This window comes from Myripristis murdjan, chromosome 5 (assembly GCF_902150065.1).
Source record: "Myripristis murdjan chromosome 5, fMyrMur1.1, whole genome shotgun sequence".
NCBI classification, from domain to species: Eukaryota; Metazoa; Chordata; class Actinopteri; order Holocentriformes; family Holocentridae; genus Myripristis; species Myripristis murdjan.
Window position 1 is genome coordinate 25479523 of NC_043984.1, and position 19424 is coordinate 25498946.

The window sequence follows — 19424 nt, forward strand, 5'->3', positions numbered from 1 at the left end:
TGAGCTTTCCTACTGACCCATGACTCATTATTGTGAGCGTGCTATTGAGGGGATCTGTGTGACATTCACATGGTGTTTGCTGCAAATGACACTGTCGCTAACCTTCGCCTCACAGATGCTGCATGAACGGAAGAGCTTTATCTGGAGGCAAGACCTGAGTGCACAAGTCACCAGAGACCCAGCTTGATGTGTTTGGGCCTCCTAAAAAGCAGCAGTCTTCCAGCGTGCGTGTGTGCATGAATGTGTGTCTTTTTTCAACAGACTTAGCTCTATGTTGGTAGAGGATATTATTAATTTAACAGACACTGCGCAAGGGATTCTACTTTTGCCACTCTTACAGACTGTGCTCCCTCGGTGCTCATTATTAAAAAGTTACTGCAGGGGACAGGCTGGTGTAATATAAACCCAAATGGCGCATGCTTGAATTGCCACAACAAAATGGCCTCAAACAACTGCTGTCTAATTAGTCGACACTATTTTACAATAAAACTGTGAGCTGACTGTACTGGTTTAAACTTAGCATTTAACAGGACATTACTGCTTGGCTGAACCACTTTTGATCAGAGTCAAGAATTTCAATAAGAATCAGATACAGTTCTTATAACAGCCAAGAACTATCTCCCGATTGCTCAAAATAGTTTCCTATTGCAACACCTTTCTTCACAGCAGAGCAAGACATCCTGCTGCAAAATAGAACAAAGAAAGAAACTCACAACCTCCTTTTATTGATTTGAGCTCACGTGCCGTACACTGATTCAGAGAATACTGCGCTATCCACCTTTCATCCTTTTCCTTTCAATCTGGTGTGCCACTATGTGTTGTGATGGAGGCAAATGTTTTAAGTTGAGTAAGTATCTTTGCAGAATTTTCATCATGTTATTCCCTCTGGAGAAAACATGTACAGGCTTATCTATTAGCGTCCTAATATGCTCAAAAGGTTGTCACGCTCTCCCAACTTGGTTCGGTTTTGCAACCATGTGAACCATCTTCAGGAAATGCACTTAAGATAGGCCGTGACAGCGGACCTTATCGGGGTGGCTGCCCCATGGCAAAGTGCAAAACCACCACAGATGTCTTGGGACTTTAACTAACTACGCACAGCAGGCAACATAGGGCTGATGTTTAAAAAAAATAAATAAATAAATTCAATATTTTGGCCAGAGGTGACATAGACAGCAACATAGTAATGCAATATGACAACAGCTAGATAATTTCTACTCTTCTAATAGGAAACAAAAACACCACTTAGACTTGTTTCATTCATTCATTCATTCATTCATTTTTCTTCTCTGTATCCTCATTACAGGCTTTCCTATCTGAGCTCACTGCCTTGGCCTGGCATGACAATGGAGTAACAATGGCAACCTGAAAGGACCATATCAGCTGATGTACAGACAAGCTACTAAATCCTGTTAGTGCATGTCGGCAGAGAATAACCGCTTAATTCACGGCCATGTTCTGGGTTAAAAAGGAAAACTTAACTGCCCTAATATTTGTTTATGACGCCTCCACAGCAGCTTTTTCTGGTCTTTAATTCAAACCTATTGCATCCAAACATTTGATCAAAGATTGGAACCAGCAAAAACCTGGAAAATTTACAAAAAAAGATTTTTATGACACCTCACTGAGAGCAAATGATAAATGATAATTCTCTTATCTTTGGCAGAGTGTATAGCAGCTTTCACCAGAGAGCTGTCCTGAGATACATCTTAATTATAGATACTAACAATGTTTTGTTTTGATTTTTAAGCCTGAAGGCAATTTGTTCATGGACACCACTGGGAAAATTACCAACAGCATCAAATAATTTATTTTGGTAGCCATTCTGTTGTGGTAGAAAGGCAAACATCTCAAATCAAATTAGATGAGACAACAAACTGAACTTGATAATCTTGCTTGTTATGTATTTTAACATTGTTGTGCAGACCTTGATGCTTAATGTGAATGCAAGTGGTGAGCGCAGCCTGACTAATGAAGACAGTGTTGCCTCTCTGTCTGTGGCCAAATGTTAGACCTCATAAGAGTGTAATCAAACAGTGCTCAATGGACTGGCCTGTTCCCATGCCATTTCATTCACATACAGAGTGAAAGAAAACACTTACGTAGAGTATGAAGGAGTCCAATTACTGTACATCTCCATGCCAACCAGAGACTAAGATGTGAGATCAATGAAAAAGACAAACTGTCTAACTGTTAAGAATGAATTCAATTTCATGTAGTCAGGAAAGGCAAAGATGTATTTTCAATGGAAATCTCTATTGGGAGGAAAATATGTTAGGATTAATATAGTGAACAAACACCACAGGTACTTCTTAAGATTGTGCTGGGCAAGATCCAGACCTACATCAAATCATCAAAAAACACCTTTGCTGTGTCTTTTATTTCGTGTCAACATTTAGGTACAAAACCTTTATTAAAGACATATCTCATAGTAAGACTGGTCGACAAGGAATGAAAGACACAGTAGAAAACACATTTTGCATGTGGGAATTCCTCATTTATTTTCTGTGGAGGAAAATATTTAAGTCTGAGACTTGACTCTATTCATGTGCACGCAACCAACTCTGATTTAGATCTTAAAGAAAACTGTTACCAAATGTGGTTGAATAATACAAGTGCCACCAACACTGCAGACATCCCCCATGTTACAAATTATACTGAAAGCAGTTGTCTAATTTTGTAGCTCATTTTCAAAGCGAGTATCTCAAAACACACAGCAGATGAGCTGGAAACCCAAAGGCTTAGCTGACACGCTGCCGCAGTAGTGGGCAAAGAGATTTCACCCTTCATACAGTAAAAAACTCTCCCCCTGGCTTTCTCTAGAGCACCCTACCCCACCAGTCACTGCAGTGCTAGATAATGGTTGTCTGTCTGTCTCCATTCATGGCATATTAATACAGTTTCTATGTCTTGAGAGGGAGGGGGGTCCGGGGAGACAGGAATACTGTGAATGCTTCTCTTCATGGGAGACTGAAGTAGGCCTAAGCCAGGGCCGCCAGGACTCTTGCTCTAAAACAGACCACAGATTATATGTCCCCAATGCCACATACAACAGCCACAATCCTCTGGACTTCCCTTTCTGAGGGCTACTACTCCCTGCTGGTGTGGTTTATGTTCCCGTTGGCTTCATTCATGGGCTGGTGAGTTGATGAAAAGACGAAGAGAAGCGTGGGATTACGATTGTGGCTAATCATACAGGCAAGAGTGACCGCTGTGTCTGTTATTAAGCCTGTATCGATGATTTTGGTTCTATCCAGCTTGAAGGACTGAGAAAACTCACTTGTGGAAGTGGTGATTCAGTGAAGCTGTGCTCTGTGTCTGCTTTGTTGTGGGGTTTCTCACAGAGCATGCCAGGGGCCTCTCAAGTATATCCACATTAGACACAAAGAGGATGTGGAGGCGCTAGTCGTGGCCTCCCCACAGAAGCCACTGTGACCTTGGAGCGTGGTGTGGGGCCAAACAGCCGGGTAAAGGGCTACGAACTCTGACTCACCAACACTTCGTCAACGGATATCTCCCGTGGAAGCTTGGTTAGGAGAATTTTTTGCCTACTTGTGAAGCCTTGTTTCATTACATATAATATCCCAACACCTTAACCTAACCTTATCTCTGTCTCCACTCAAACAGCATGGCATGCAGCAAAAATTGCACAAGTTGCCCTGCTTAAATCCCCAAATCACCAGACTTCTAATTTCTGCCTTGGTCATTTGGGTCCTCTAACAATAGGGACCAAAACAGAGGGTTCCCATATCTGAAGTGACCATCCTACTGCACTCGTCCCCTCCTCTTCCTCTAAAAGATAAGAAGTCCAACCATGATCAAGAGGCAAGCATCTGAGATTCAACTACACGGCGGTGCGATGACAGTGCTTCCCCCAGGCTCCCTTTCTTCTTTGTCCATTCTTAAGTGGTGCATGGAAAGACTATTCAGGCTTGCTTACATGCTTGCTCACTGGCCACTTTTCCACAGCAGGGCCAAATGGGGCTTGTCAGCTTGAGAATCAGTGCCAAGGGCAAATATAAATATTTATAACAGTGGCTCTCTACTGGTTTTGACTCTGGGACCCAAGTTTGACCTTGCCTATGAAGCCAGGATCCATTGTATCAAGTGACAAAACATCAAAGTTGTTCTCCAAGGTGAAAATTACTGAAAATACAAAAAAAAAAAAAAAAAAAAAAAAAAAAAAAAACCACATACAAATAAAATTCTGTTAAATCATTCTGATAATTTATACTTCTTTCTTAATAAAACTAAAAACAAATTGTATTCAAGGATTTCAAGGCCACAAAAACATTTGTATTCTAAAACATGGGCAAAATGCAAAAGAATCAAATAATTTATGTTTCTGGAAACTTAAGACATAAACGATCAATCAACCAACCGCTGCTCTGCTCATGTAGGAGACACCAGTGTGTGCAGTATATAGAGACAAATCAATAGTTCTGGCTATTGAGGAGCGCCCTACTGGAGGCCTGGGTATGGAAGTGTGATGCAGTGGTAATGTGCTGCTTGAGTCAAACCCACATGTCCTTTGGCAAACACTTGACATTCCCAACTCCAACAGTTTGAGCTGTCATCCCAGCTTGTGATGCCACCTAAATGAACTCTTACCACAGGATAAAGGCTTCTGAAGAATGGTGGCAGCAACCATCTTCACAAGACTTAGTGATCTGGATCACTGGTTGGCTTGCAAGACCACAATAAAGTTCTCATATAAGCTCACACATTCTAAGATGCTTTTTTAATATGAAGCCAAGACCACGACTACACGAACCCTCTTAAGTCTTGAAGCCCTCATAATAAAATATCCACTAAAGGAAAAGACAAATATGTTAGCGTGCAAAAGGAATACAAACTATTGAAGAGAAAATGTAAGTATTGTTTTTATTCATCACATTTACAGTATTGCAAGGATGTAAAACAAGGGTTTACTCAATGATTTGAAGGAATTACATAACTTTACATAACAGAACCATTTGATCAAAGTTGCCCAAATAACCCTGGCATCTGAGCTGTGAATAATGAGTCATCAGACTTTATTTCCTGTATTGCGGAATAAATAAGATTTAAGCTAAAAGCCTATCAAATATGGCTGGGATCAAGCTCCATAATTCTACACAATCCCCTAAATACTGCTATGTTCAACCTGACAGACCCAGAATTACAGTGCTCTTCCACACTAAAATATTTAGGTCTACAGGTGGAAACAAAAATATAGCTCCTGCCCCACCCAGAGAGCAAACCCATAATATTGTGTCAGTGCCCTGAAACTGTGAAATTTCCAAACGTGATGGCAATTTCAAACATCCACCTCTCAAAACATCAGACATGTCACCCACAAAGCAATTTCAAGCAATGCTTTTCGTCTAGTTGAGAAACTAGGCCAATCATGAAAACCGTGATGTGAGAATCACTCCTGCTACGCTGCCAAATCCCTTTCAAGATCCCAAGACAGAAATAACTCCTTTTTTTCCTTAAAATAGGTTTGAGAAAATATGGTCAGAGTGAGCGAGATGATAACAGCTCTGCCTTTCCCTGTGATACTGTCAAAGCATATTCTTAACACAATCCAGCCCTTTTACAAGATGAAACTGCTTGAGTGGGCCAACCCATTACAAGCAGAGGTGGTTTGAGAGCTTTTAGGGAAGGGAACTGACGTGTCCAGGCCTGACAAGTGGAGGTCAAGGTAGGCCTGCTTCCTGCTGGCACGCTGGGATGAGGAGTCAAATAATTCACAAAGAAACAGCTTGAGCTTTGCACTTGGATGCTCCTGACATGACATGAGACCCCGGTGGGGAGTAAAGCGGATTCTGGAAAGGCATGAGGAGTGAGGCATGGTGGATGTATGCAGCTGAGCAGCTCAGTGAAGCCGTCCAGACGTGATGAGTCAAGCTCCACGCAGACATAGCAAAGACTTTCTTCAAATATGACATGCCATACACTATGCTATGCCCCCTCAACGTGGACGCCACTTCTTTTGGCGCTGACATTTAACTGTTCCAACTCTTGTTCTCATCATGATTTTGTTCTCCTTGCTCATCTTTGGTTTGAAAGAGCCAGTTCATCTGTTAGAATCTCCTACTCTTTCAGTCATGACTAACAAGCAGCTGGCCCATATCAGAAATAGTATACCTCCAAATCAATGATTTAAAGATCTGCAGGATCAGTAACTTACAGTAGTGCATGGCAGTGTGACTGAAAGCAAAAATCAAAAGACAGAAAGCCCCCACATCCACAAGATGTGGATGCAATGCTTGGTTACACCCATGATTGAGTAAAGGCAGAATAATATTAATCATTGGAAGAAAAAAAAAAACTTTGGGAGAGGTTGTGAATACGGGAATGCACACCAAGAGACTAAGTTGTTTTGTGTCATAGCTTAAGCCGAGAAACAAAGCATCTGCTGTGATTTGACGGGATATGGCTGTTAATGTTAAGGCGACCTAATTCCTGGTCTGGGTCGCATGAAACCCCCCTGTTCCTCCACCCACCCAACCAGGCAGGGTCGCTCCCCACCCTCTCTAAACATGTAATAACAAAGCGTTGATCAATAAAGTGTACTTTCCAGTGAGGCAGGACGAGCCTAGACCTCTCTTTGTTCCATTCGCAGTGCAACATCATCTGTTTTGGGCACGACATTATTGACTTTTGATCTCTCTGACTTCTACTACGTTGTCGCACTCATCCTTAGCCCCGTTCTTGCGAGCCCCCTTCGCCAAAATTTCCCTCCCTGCCTCCGAGCTACTTCTGAAATGTTCAAATACAACAGGGCCGGGATACATGGAGGTTTACAACTATTTCACACAGTTTCCCACTCGGTTTAACCTCTGTGTTTATCACCAGCACGGTCGGTCGTAACCTGCGAGACTTAATGTGCGGGACGAAGTGCTTGTTTGTGGGTGACACAATGTTACACCAAAAGGAAACATGCTACAGCGACATTGTAACAAGTGTGACTAGGCTTGCGCAACAATAACAAAAAAACTCACCGCAACTCCAGTATCTCTCGGGAGAATCCTATAGGAAAATCACAGCAGCGGCCACTTGGGAATTTGTGTTATCGTTCTTTTCCACGTTTTTCAACCCGGCCCCTGTCTCCACACCCCAGGAGCCGAGAGTGTGAGCGGGGTGGGGGGACCTGGGTGATAGGGGAGGAATGATCTGGGACACACAGCCAATACTTCGTAGTCTGTGTGTCTCCAGAAAAAAGAAAACAAGACAAGGGCCGTGCGGCGAAGAATCCTTATTTTCCCTTGCTATATCGTTCCTACTGAGTGGAGTTTCTTCGTCCTCCTGAATGGTAAATCCCACGGTTTATCCACTGTATCCGGGCGCGTCGGCCGACTATTCTAGTCCGCCATGTTGTGTGTCTGCATAGGAAGAATGGGAAGCAAGCAGCAAATTCCCAGGCCAGGCCCTTTCTCTGCTCCGCTCTGTCTCCCCATAGCCCGCAGCGCCATCTGCTGGCCGGATACACGTTGGCACGGAAAGTCGAGCAACAGAGCTCTCCCCTCACTCTGCCACTCACTCACTGCAGTGGTTTAGTTCAGTTGTTGCCCAAAAGGATCTGCGGCCCTCCAGGGGCCCTCCAGCAAGTATGGAGTAGTTTAATTTCCCTGTTTATTTAATTTTATTCACAAGAAGTCAGCACTATGACAAACTTCACTTCATTCATTGATTTCATTATTGATATCCACCTCCAGTGAATAATTATCTTCTCGTATGGGGTGTCAGTATGGGACAGTCTGTCTGTGGTCTAATGTGCATCCAATTAGTGGACCTTGGTAACTTAATGTCCCATTCATAATAAACTAGATGAGCTCATTGAAAAGTATCAAAACATAGAAACACTCATGATAGGACACAAGCTTTTGTTTTAATCCAACACCCTTACACCCAACAGACACAAGCTAAACTGAATCCCACTGTCCCTTAAAAAAATTCAGAGAATTTTAATCTCATTATCTTAAGGTAGCTGATAACTGAAGTTATTAGTTTCACTATCATGTCAGGAGCTATGTTCAGAGTTGTTTTTTTTTTTTTTTTTTTCACCAAAATGAAATACAATGTTGTAATGAAACGTTTGTCTCGGAACAGAGGTTGAGTGGCCAGGATGGGCACATAGATAGTACTGAGATTATGTTATGCTTGCTCAGCAAAGTGATCATGCAGAACACAGGAGGTAATGAATGGGAAACTATGGTGCTGCAGCATGATGTCATCCAGTTTTTCATTTTCTTTACCTGCTTATTCTTCTTTAGAGAGCCTATTCCAGCATGTGTTGGGCTAACACAGACTGACAGTAATTCACACCCACATTTCTACCTACGATTTGCAAGCAAAATACAGTCTCCTGTTCACCTGATGTGCACGTTTTTGGACTGTGGGACACTATTAATAAGTCTGAGCACTATGTGAAGTTCACACACAGCACATAGAAAAGGGCTGGGAATCACAACTGGGTTGTTCTTGTTGTGAAACAACAATGCTATCTATTGAGCCACCACTACCCTTTATGACTTTTCATCACTCAAAATAAAGCAGCTACACTCATGCAAAGATTTCCAACACAAAATATGACATACAGTATCTCATTTATTGCTCCTGATAAATGAACAAGCATTAACGGCTAAAACTTTAAATTAATAAATAACAATAAACATGACAGTGTACAACTGTCCATACATATGAACTGATTGTTGATTACGTTCCAGGAGTAAAACATTTAGAACAATATCCTGTCACAGAACGGAATGCAAGTGAAAGCTTACCACTGTCTCTGCATGGGAAAACAGTCATATATATATATATATATATATATATATATATATATATATATATTTAAACTTGGAATAGAAGGTCCTTCGTTTGATATGGTGAGCTCAACTGTAAAGTAGGGTTTATGTTTTTATTCTTTGTTTATATAGTTGTGCATTTCATCTGCACTCTTTGTATGATCCTAGGGTATATTCGTATGGTCACTTTAGAGAAATAAGCTTAATACAAGGTCAAATAAAAAAGCAAATGCGCATGTGTTAGTTGCTGACAGTTTTGCAGATGCAATACTTAGACTGCCAGGTTTGCAATGACAGCCCGGGTGAACTCGTCACTTGTGGCGTAGCCCCCCAGGTCTCCTGTGCGCACCTGTTGCAAACATAAGAACAGCGTGTTACACATGTGCACAGCTGCAAGCAACAGATGTCCGTCCACACACAAGTAACAACATTACATGTCCCATGTGTTAGAGAGCCTTTAAAAACTGCACCCACATGTAATGTACAGATAAGACTAAGAAAGAATAAGCGGCTCTTTTATAAAGAACCTGTGTTATTCCTTCACTTTTATGCATTACTGGATTATAACAGAGATCAACACATTTTATTTCAAGAGGCATTATTGATCTGAGGTTAAGGATTAATGGTAGTAGAATAAGTATACCACTCAATATATAAGGTACACCATTAATTGAACCAGCTGAACTGTCAAACATGTGAACTTAAAGGAAAACACACTGCCATTGTCCAGCACATGAAGCCATTCTTATTTATTCACTAGTACATGATAACATCATTCATTGTTTCATTCATTGTAAAAAGGTCAGACACCGCCTGTAACATTCAGAGAATAGGGAAGGCGTGTCATTTACATCCCTGTACCACATGCCATTTGCAACCATGTACTGCAAATATGCAAACATGACATCTTCATAAAAGAAAAACATGTCTTTTCAATCATCACTTGTAATGAAAAAGGAAACTACATTTGACACATACATAATCAAAGAATAAACAAGACAGAGAAGCGGTGCTGACAGTTTTTGTTGGTAGTGGTGAACAATCGACATGGACAGCTTTCAAAATTTGAATGTGGCAAAAGACAAAACAATTACTTGGTTACTAATATATTAGTTTTGTTTCTGTTATCAGTGGTAACCAACTGACCACATTAGATCAGTTACAAGCATAAGGATACAATAAATACAACCACTGAATTAGCAGAATGAACCTGAGTAACAGTTTTCTAGGGTTGATGCAGCTGATACAGTTTGTCAGAAAGGCCTATATGTTTAACAAATGAGGTGTTACCACATTCATGATTCTACCCAGCTCATTTGATGACAAAGGACTGAGGACTTAAGTGAGAATCCACACTAAATCAGAATGCATGTTAGTCTTACATTCGTACATAGTTAAGACTAATGTACATTAACAAATTTGCAACTCTAAAGGAAGAAAAAATAACTAAGACTTTTGTTAAAGGTGTCACTGGGCAACACCAAACGACCTCCTCTAATGACAATGAACAGGAAGCTGCCTTATATGGACATTGGCATCATTACCTGTGGTGACTTTCTGTGGTTCTCTAGAGAACCATTATCAAATATAACTCATTTTGGTACAAAAACATTAAAAAGTCAGGCAGTCACTCACTGTAAATGGAAAGTTTCTTAGTGAGATCAGACAGTTTGAGTTTCCTTGACTCTAGTTTTGGCAGAGCTGTTCATATTGTATAAAAAATACAAAATACACACAATTTCTGCATTAGAGTGGATTTCCTTGTACAGTAACATCCTCAGCACATACAGGTAGGGACTAGATTCTCCGTTCACAATTCTGAAATGGTTTTTGAAATGGAAATGGGTATTTGGAGGTCAGAAATATTTTGGTATTTGCAAGTTATCATGGTGAAGCAGTAGAATCAGAGCAGGTCGAAATCTCCAGATGGTTCAATTCTGGGCTACATGACAGATGACGGCACAAAAAAAAATGTTAAGACAGAATGAGGCTAGTGGTTGAACTCAATGCAAAAAAGCAGCAGAACAGCCAGTAATAACTGTTGTTAGAGGCAGACAGACAAATACACTGCTTTTAACTCATATTCCAAAAAAAAAAAAAAAAATCAATAATGGCAAAAAATACAGAGGTAGTCTGTATGGCCAACATGGCTGGAACAGTTAGAAACTGCAGCAACAAGCAAAAAGTCAAGTTAATGGGCAGAATGAATCGGTCTCTCTGGAACTGCTGAAAACGCTGAAGTGTAAGCAGATTTCATGAATCATCTGACAAGTACAAAAGTTGGAAAAACATTCACCCTTCACCCAACATTCTGGCTTGGGAGATATGTGGAAAGAGGAATATGATCAGAAATCCAAATGGACAGAGGGACAGTGAGATTAGGGAAGGAGGGTTTGTAAAAGGAGAGGGGTAACAAAATGTCATGTGAGGAGTGTAAATTTATATTTCTAAAGTCTGGATGAGAGAGCCTCATGATTAGCCCTTTTATGGGTCAAGAACAACAAAAGGCATTGCTGATGGTTTTAGCAAACTGTAACCGCTGGGATGTAACGTATGGGGTTAAAACAGTGTGGTACATGTTTTGTTTTGTCATGTATGGCTTAACATGTATACAGTGCATGTTAAGATGGTTATACAGATTTAAGGAAATATCAGGGAGGGGTGTGTCTGGGGCTGACATCTTAGTAAACAGGCCGATGACGCAGGTTATCCACAACTGCACGCACAAAGTCCCCAGTGGTGCAGTACCCGCCAAGGTCTCGAGTCCGCACCTGGGACACACACAGACACACACACACACACACACACACACACACACACACACACACACACACACACACACACACACACACACACACACACACACACAGGATAATGGGGGTATAAGGGGGGGGTTAAAGGACAGGGAAGAGGGAGAGGGAGGGCGTTTCAGGCAACGAGCAGGCAAATTCTGCTTTCACTTGATAAGCATTCCTTCAATACGTTCACATCTCGCACTCACACGACTGCTTGGCCACCTTCCCCGGGGGTTTCTAAAGACACTGCTGCCCATTTGAAATTATGTCTTACACCAGTTCTGTGACGAACAGCGAAGAAATCATATCCTAAAGCTGACACCGGGATGCATTTTGGTGCATGTCACTGAATCGACCATGCACTGCAACAGCCACGAGAGGGACCACGGTTGGCCGGCTTCATGTTAGTGTTTCTGTCAGGGTATGTTAGTGTCAAAAGAGGTCGCTCATGAAAGGAAGTTACTCCAGGCAGTTAAAAAAAAAGAAAAAGAAAAAAAGACAGTTGTCATGGTAACAAACAGTTGCTGTGCAGGTGTATAGCAAGGACAAAGCAGAGCAGGGAAGAGAAACATACCAGAGGAGCTAAGACACAAATACACATACACACACGGTCAAGTGAGTAATCAAAGGCTCTCTAACACACTCTCTCATGGGTTGTAGTTTGTTAGATGTGAATTTCATCCAAATGAATAAAATTTGTGGGTCAAGAACTGCTAACATAACACTTGCTGTGTTTTGCGGGTGCCATCACACCCAAGGTGATGAAACTAAAAAGCCTCAGACTCTGACAAGTCAGAATGACCCTGGTGCTTCAGGTCTTTACTGAACTGTAATTCTGGTCTTGCTTATTGAAAGCTTGATTGGGAAACAATGTTATCTTTCAGAATCTCACTAATTTAAGTGCCAGAGTTCTTTGTGGGTCATTCCATGGAAATTCATCAAGTACTTCCAACCTGATCCCCTCAGAATCAACTGATTTTTTCCCCCTACAATACTTTTGCATATTCAGTGAAGTGATGCTAAATCGCACATTATTACTATGAATATTTTCTGAGTTACAGGTCTTCAAAGTACATACAGGTAGGTCAAAATTTTGCACTTTTTGTTCAAATCATTTTTTATAGCATTTTTGAACCCTCATAACTTCTTTCCTAATAAAGATAGCCAAATGAAATTTTCAGGGCTGAAAAAACACATGCTCAGTTAAAAACTGCAACCAAGTCAATTTTATATCCATCCAAGTTGTCACAATCCTAAGCCAAAACCTAGTTTTTCTTAAACACACACTTTTTTCTGTAACCAATTTTGAGTTAAAATGGTTGACTTTATATGGAATGACTCGTGTAGCCGACTGATCAGGGTCACAGGTGCAAAAGTGAACCCTGATCATTTTTAAAATTTTTATTTTTCATTTAGTTTAAAGCAGTTATTGGCTCACAAAACAGAAAAGCAAACATGTTAGGTTAGAAACAGAGGCTGACAGTATTAGGGTAGGCATGTCCTCTTGGCTTTACATATCCATCCATAGATTTACTTTGATCTGTTGGCATCTACAGCTATACTAGGAGATAAAGCTATTCCCTCTTGGTTTTTATTATTTTATGAATATCTGTAGCTGGTGTCTGACTTAGTAATGATGACTTTCGCCACATTCCCTCTATGAAATTCTCAGATGACAGACTGTTAATCTCCAAATGGTCTCAAAAAATTACGAGACATCATAACTGCTATACAAATGATTATGTCACGGTGGATGACTCTATTATTAGCCTGGATGCACAAGAGGGAATATGCTGCATCTACAAATAAAGCACCCACTTACCTTGCCCTGTTTGATGACCCTCTTGACAGCATCTGACACCATGTTGGAGTGGTATTCCAGGCTGCAACACAACACAGTGACAATTAAGACAAAGCCAAAGCTGTCTTGCACACATGTCCATGTTCAGACAAGTGGGCACTTAAGGAGCCGAGCTTTGACGTTAAATTAGACCTGGGCCAAGGTTTAGGATGTCTGAGGTAAAATATTGTGTAAAATATGGTGTGCATCTCAAAAAGCTAAAGAACTTGACTCACTTGAGGTGCCTGAGCATGTTAGCAGCACTGAGCAGCATGGCTGTGGGGTTGGCGATGTTCCTGCCTACAGCCTGTGCGAAGGGGTGACGTGCACCCTGACAGAGACAAGAAAAAAAGACAAGGATTCACACTCAAGTCCTGTAAAAAGGCAAGGGTTCAGTAAATATTCAACATCAGGACAAATTTTTGCAGTACACCCAATTATAATTTTCTGCCATTCATTCACACCTACACAAGAATGAAAAAAAAAATCCAAGTACAGGAGTAACAGTGAATTGGGAAACAGACAAAGTTTGATGAAACAGAAACTCACAGTCTCAAAGACGGCATATTCAGCACTGTAGCTCTCCCCAGGAACAACTCCTGCGCCTCCAACAAGCCCTGCTGCCAGGTTGTCAATGATGTTGCCGTACAGGTTGGGCATCACCAACACATCAAACTGGTACGGGTTCTGGACCAGCTACAGCAGAGAGAGGTGGAGAGATTTTAGATACTGACAAAAACACATACAAAAAAAGAGGGGAAAAATGGAGCTAAAACCATTAAAAAGGACCATACCAGTGATTTTGAGTGTTTGGACCATTTACTACAGTGTGCCCACATTTCATATAGCAACAAACCATTCTGTAAATTATGCGGTTGTACTAAAGACAACATAAAATCAACATCTCTCGATTTTCAAATTTGAATTTTTGGTTTCCCTGGGGACTATTTTCTGGCAGAGAGACCGTTCCACTCCGTTCAATTTCAAGTCATCAAAACACAATAGTGCTGCTGCTTTTAGGAAAACTAATGTGGACGACTTTATTACAGTGACGGTGTGCTGTTGTGAAGAAAGTCTGAAGTCTCAGAAAGTTCATTTTCATACTGTAGTGGAATGAATGGACACCAATGGCTAGCTAAAAAGGTAGGAAAATGATACTGGAATTATAAAGCTGTAGTCAAGCACAAAAAATTAACAGAAATGTGAAGTCTATGTTTTGTAGATATTAGCCTAAACATGCAGAATTACGGGTGTGGTACTGTAAACTGTACATAGCCCATGGGAGATAAACATAATATTTATTAAATCATATTTATCCACTATGGCAATAAGATAATGTTTTGGTTCATACTGCTTCTTCAGGCACTGTGACAGAAATAATTGAAAACAGATGCTGCCTAGTTAATAAATATAAACTTAATATGCATTACATATCATCCAAAATCATTCATTAGCAAAGGTCTAGTAAAGGACTGTGTAAGTCATGAACTCTAAAAATGGGAATAAACAGTGGTGGAGCCGCACATACCTGCATGCAACAGTTATCAATGATAATGTTCTCATATTTGATTTTGGGATAAAGTTCTGCCACCTCGGCACAGCTCTGCAGAAATAGGCCATCACCTAATTTCCTGTAATGAGACAAAGAGATGAGGACATGTGTTACTATTATTGTACTGAAAATCATGACCCAAATTAATACAACATCAGGAATTTGTGGCAAGGATGTGTTTAAGCAACAATTAAGACAATAAGTAAAGAGGATTTTCTTCCATCTGCTCACATGATATTGGCCTTGTGAACAGCGGTAACCTTGTTTCGCCCCTTCTTGGTGGCATAATCGAAGGCGAACTTGGCGATGCGCCTTGACTTCTCTCTGGTGATGATCTTCAAACATTCAATTACACCTGACACACTCTGAGGAGCAATGACAGGCCATATAAACGTGAACAAATTCATTTTTAAAAAGCATGAGTCCACAGTATCAGAAGATTGCTACACACACAGTATTAGTGGTCAAGCTGCGGACAAACCATTTAAATGCAGTTGAGAGGGTAGCTAAAAATGATCCAGGGTGTCTACAGGTGCCAGGTATCACCTTGTTAAGATACATTTTTAACTGAATTTATGACTCATGTTTGGAAAAATCTTTTTCATATTCAAAGTAGAACTGTAAGCAAGTGTAAAGGTAAGTACAATATATTTGGTCTTGTGGTGTCAGTTTCAGGCAGGAATATGTTTGCTTACTCACTACATGATTTTAACATACTCTTAACTTAGAAAGCAAGCTGCTGTTACTGAAAAAACAAACAAACAAAAAAAATAAATAAATAGGATTTTTTAAAACAGAACTTGGAACAGGTAAGTCCAAGGACATTTGTAAACTTCTAATATTCACTAAATTGAATTTAAGACATTTCAAGATTTTTTTAAGGACCTGCAGACACCCCAAAGATCATATGAGTAGTAATTAACCTGGACTGAATAACAACTGAAATAAAAACTGAATAAAACGGTAATATCTCATTGTCAGATACGTTTTTATGTTGGTGCATTCTTTTTGATGACCAAACCCTAAGTGTTTGTAGAAAATCTCTCTTCAGAGCAAGAATCCGTTTTCTTTTAATGTGGGATTAAAACCACTCTACATCCTCAAACGGAAATAAAATGCAGCCGTGTATTAGTCAGGGGCATGTTTACCTCATGCTCCAAGGAGCTGTACTCTCCTTCAGTCTGTTCGCGGATGATGACCAGGTCCAGGTTGTTGTGGCGAGTGTTGTAGCCTGGCAGGCTGTTCACATGAACCACATTGGCAAACAGGTCCAGTTTACGCCTGAGGCACAGACACAGAGGGAGTGTCAGCAGAAAGAAAACTCAAAACACAAACAGTCCCAGACACACGCAAAAACACACAGCTGTGGTTCCAGTTTTACCTCAGTCTCATCTCATATGAAGCCAGCTCCCCTTTGAACTCCATAGGTGTGTGAATCTTTCCTGGGTAATGAAACATGAGCAAACATATTAAAACAATATATATATATATATATATATATATATATATATATATATATATATATATAGATATATATATATGAGTAGAAATTTAATATGTTTTTTTTTTAAACAAAAATATTAAACTAAGTGTATTGTTGGATTTGTCTTCTTTGACTGATGCACAAATCACTTAGCATTACAAGGGCAGCCTCAGAGTAAGATCAGCTTTGCCAGAGTAAAATTCAATATTTATTGTATTTATTTAGAGATAAGAGTGCACTCAGAGAGCACAGTCATGAGCAGCCTCCTGGGAGTCATGAGGAGGCCTGCCTGAGCTGTGGGAGAAGGAGAAATAAAGATGATAAACAGCTACCTTTGATGGCCACCCTGTTGTTCTTCATAGAGGTCAAAACTTGCTCCAGCTTTTCCTCACTGGCCATGTTCTGCACCTCGCTCAGGTGGAACTCCTCAAATTCCACTGGGACATCACCTGCCTGGAGACAGAGTGAAAGGGAAAAAAGAGAAATTAGGGGAAATACGAGAAATGAGAATAATTATCAAACAACTAAAGGATTCTCATGGGAAGCTCACACGTTAACACAAAAATACAAAAATTGTACATTTACCTGCAAATGCTAGGGTATATTTTCAAAAATTTCTAATTTTAAAAATCTCTCATCTATCTCGGAATTCAATAAAAGGCTAATTTACCAATATTTAAGATCTGTCATACTTATATTTACTATAATGTTGCAGGCATCTAAGCACTCTGAAATGTGAATAAGTGCAACAATTATGCTGACCATCCTAGACCTTGTTCACTATATTTGCATTGGCAGATGACACCTGAAAAGCAGCTGTCAGTTAATCTATATTTGTTGTGGTAGTTTTGTAGTTTGAGACTGCATTTCAAAGATTTTCAAACTGCTTTTCAAACACTGTTAAGATAAAATGTCTGTTTCTTACTTGGAATAAAGAAAATAAATGGACTAAAACCTATTAATTCATCTTTATTTAAACGGGATGGAAACATTGACAGTTTTTTTTATTTAAAGTGCCCATCAACTTGTATAATATCGTCCTCTCTGTCACCTGGCACCCTAGTACTGGTGCTAGATGGCTATTTGTTTGTGACAACATGTCTGACATGGATAACATGGATATCCAACGTAATCCACAGTACTTGAGGTGGATAGTTTTTTGGGCAACTGTTCCCTGCCAAAGATTATCAACAAACAATATCTCTCTGCCCAGAATTTGTACTCCTTGGGAGGTGGACAGCTTTCTGGTGGAAAGATTGCAAGAAGGAAGACTTAAGCAGACTGAAATCCTCGCCAAGGAGGTGAGATAGGGATAGAATGGAAAACAGGGATAATTTCACAAACATGCAAACACAGTGACCTGGTGAAACTCCATCCGGAATCGATGTTTTGCAACATTTGAAATTTCCGTGTGCCTCTGTATACTTCCCCCCAGCTCTTATACATCATGTGCTTTGTAAAGCAGAGAGATGGGGCTCCCGAGGAAGATGAGAGATACCTTGAACACATCCTTAACGGCGGTCATCAGCTCAGGTCCCACTCCGTCCCCCGGCACCATCGTGACCTTGAAGGTGGCATCTGCGCGAGCTGGGGGGGCTTCGGGGGCACAGAGACCAGCAGACACACTCAGAGGTCGGGAGGCCAGCTGCTGCCACCGGGGGCCACCCAGGCCCTGAGGACGACAGGGAGGCAGATACAGTCACAGTCAGATTGGTCATCAGCCATTAGGCACAGAGAGACTTCAACATAACACCAACATCAAGTCATGTCACCTGTCAACAAGGTCAGCAAGAGCATGATGCTGTTGGAAAGTCACATTAGAAACTATTTTCAAGTTGACAAATGAAAATGTTAGTTGGCTATCGGCTAAAGTACTGCTATCACAAGCACGTTAACTGAAGCAATAGCCCTTTTTTTTTTTTTTTTTTTTTTTTTTTTTTGTAAAAGGAGGTCAACTGTCTTGACTTCTTATCAGAGGTCTGCTCTTTCAAGACGGTTGGCTTGTGGTTAGCCCTGATACGTGCTGCTCTCACACAAGACAAACAGGTACCGGGGCTGGCTTGTGGTCGACTTTATCAGTGGACCAGCATTTGGCTCGGACTGTCGCATTCAGGTAAGTGACCAACGTGAGATGGTATTGTTAATTGAGATAGCTAAGTTGCTTAACCTAGCCAGCGCCTGAGAGAGAAGCTGCGTTAGCTAGTACTACTTGCTAGCTTGGCGAATTTCATACTAACGGCCAAGCCAAAGTAACGGTAACGTTGACATGACTTTACTAGTCTCTTCCTTCACATGTGACAAAAAACAATCCCAAACACAGAAACACATCACAGTCACGTCTTGTCTTATCTATCAGGTCAGCAGATAACTCATCAAATGCTGTGTGTGACAAGCAGGCTACTACAGGCATTAGTCGTGCGGCGTTAGCAACAAGCAGAAGCTGGCAGAAGTCAATCAGGCTCACATGTCAGACTCTCTTTCTTTGACAGTTTATAAAATCACGGTGTTTGGGTTTAATGGCAGAGTGACGAGCAGAATCACTCCGCTACTCTGAATCTACGTACAAAATAAGCGTGTAAGCATCCTCTGTACACTCACCTTGACCAATGTTACCAGGCTTCCCCTCAAGGCGGCCGCCATCGTAGCTGACATGCAGCAACTGAGAGGACTTCTTCTGTTGTGCAATAGTCAACACAGCGCTAGCGCCATCCCAAGGACAGAAGAGTTACTGCTGGTTGGGCATTCAGTGTGGATGATGAACACCCTATAGCAGTGGGTCTTAGACTTGTTTGGCTTCAGTATCCTGCAGCAGAAAGCCATAGCTATCACATGATAACCCATCCTTTTGAGAATATAATATTACAAATAGCAAATGGAGTGAGAATTGCAAGTAGTGCCTCCTGGCCAGATTTATTTTTAACACTGTGGCCATAACAGTTCAGTAAGTTATTGGTTCAGG

At 40.9% G+C, this 19424-nt stretch overlaps 2 protein-coding genes across 3 annotated transcripts in view; both read right to left on the reverse strand.

The window, feature by feature from the left end:
• ptpra (protein tyrosine phosphatase receptor type A) overlaps positions 1–7367 on the reverse strand; it is a 31269-nt gene extending 23902 nt beyond the window's left edge. The window contains exon 1 of the mRNA XM_030051672.1: positions 6990–7367. The gene's annotated coding sequence lies outside the window, so the exon portion shown is untranslated. The remainder of the gene's footprint in view (positions 1–6989) is intronic.
• Positions 7368–8577: 1210 nt separating this feature from the next.
• Positions 8578–19194, reverse strand: idh3b (isocitrate dehydrogenase (NAD(+)) 3 non-catalytic subunit beta). 2 transcript variants are annotated; one of them, XM_030051729.1, is made up of 11 exons: positions 19064–19194; positions 17964–18137; positions 16798–16918; positions 16364–16424; positions 16131–16263; positions 15214–15347; positions 14959–15061; positions 13980–14126; positions 13667–13761; positions 13413–13473; positions 8578–9144 (listed from the first exon to the last, which is right to left on the reverse strand). In XM_030051729.1, the coding sequence occupies exons 1-11, from the start codon at positions 19115–19117 to the stop codon at positions 9067–9069; spliced, it is 1161 nt and encodes a 386-aa protein (XP_029907589.1). In that variant the 5' UTR covers positions 19118–19194; the 3' UTR covers positions 8578–9066. The 2 variants fall into 2 exon arrangements, with proteins under 2 accessions (XP_029907589.1, XP_029907588.1); XM_030051728.1 differs by lacking the exon at positions 8578–9144 and adding an exon at positions 9528–11566.
• Between the last annotated feature and the right edge of the window lie 230 nt (positions 19195–19424).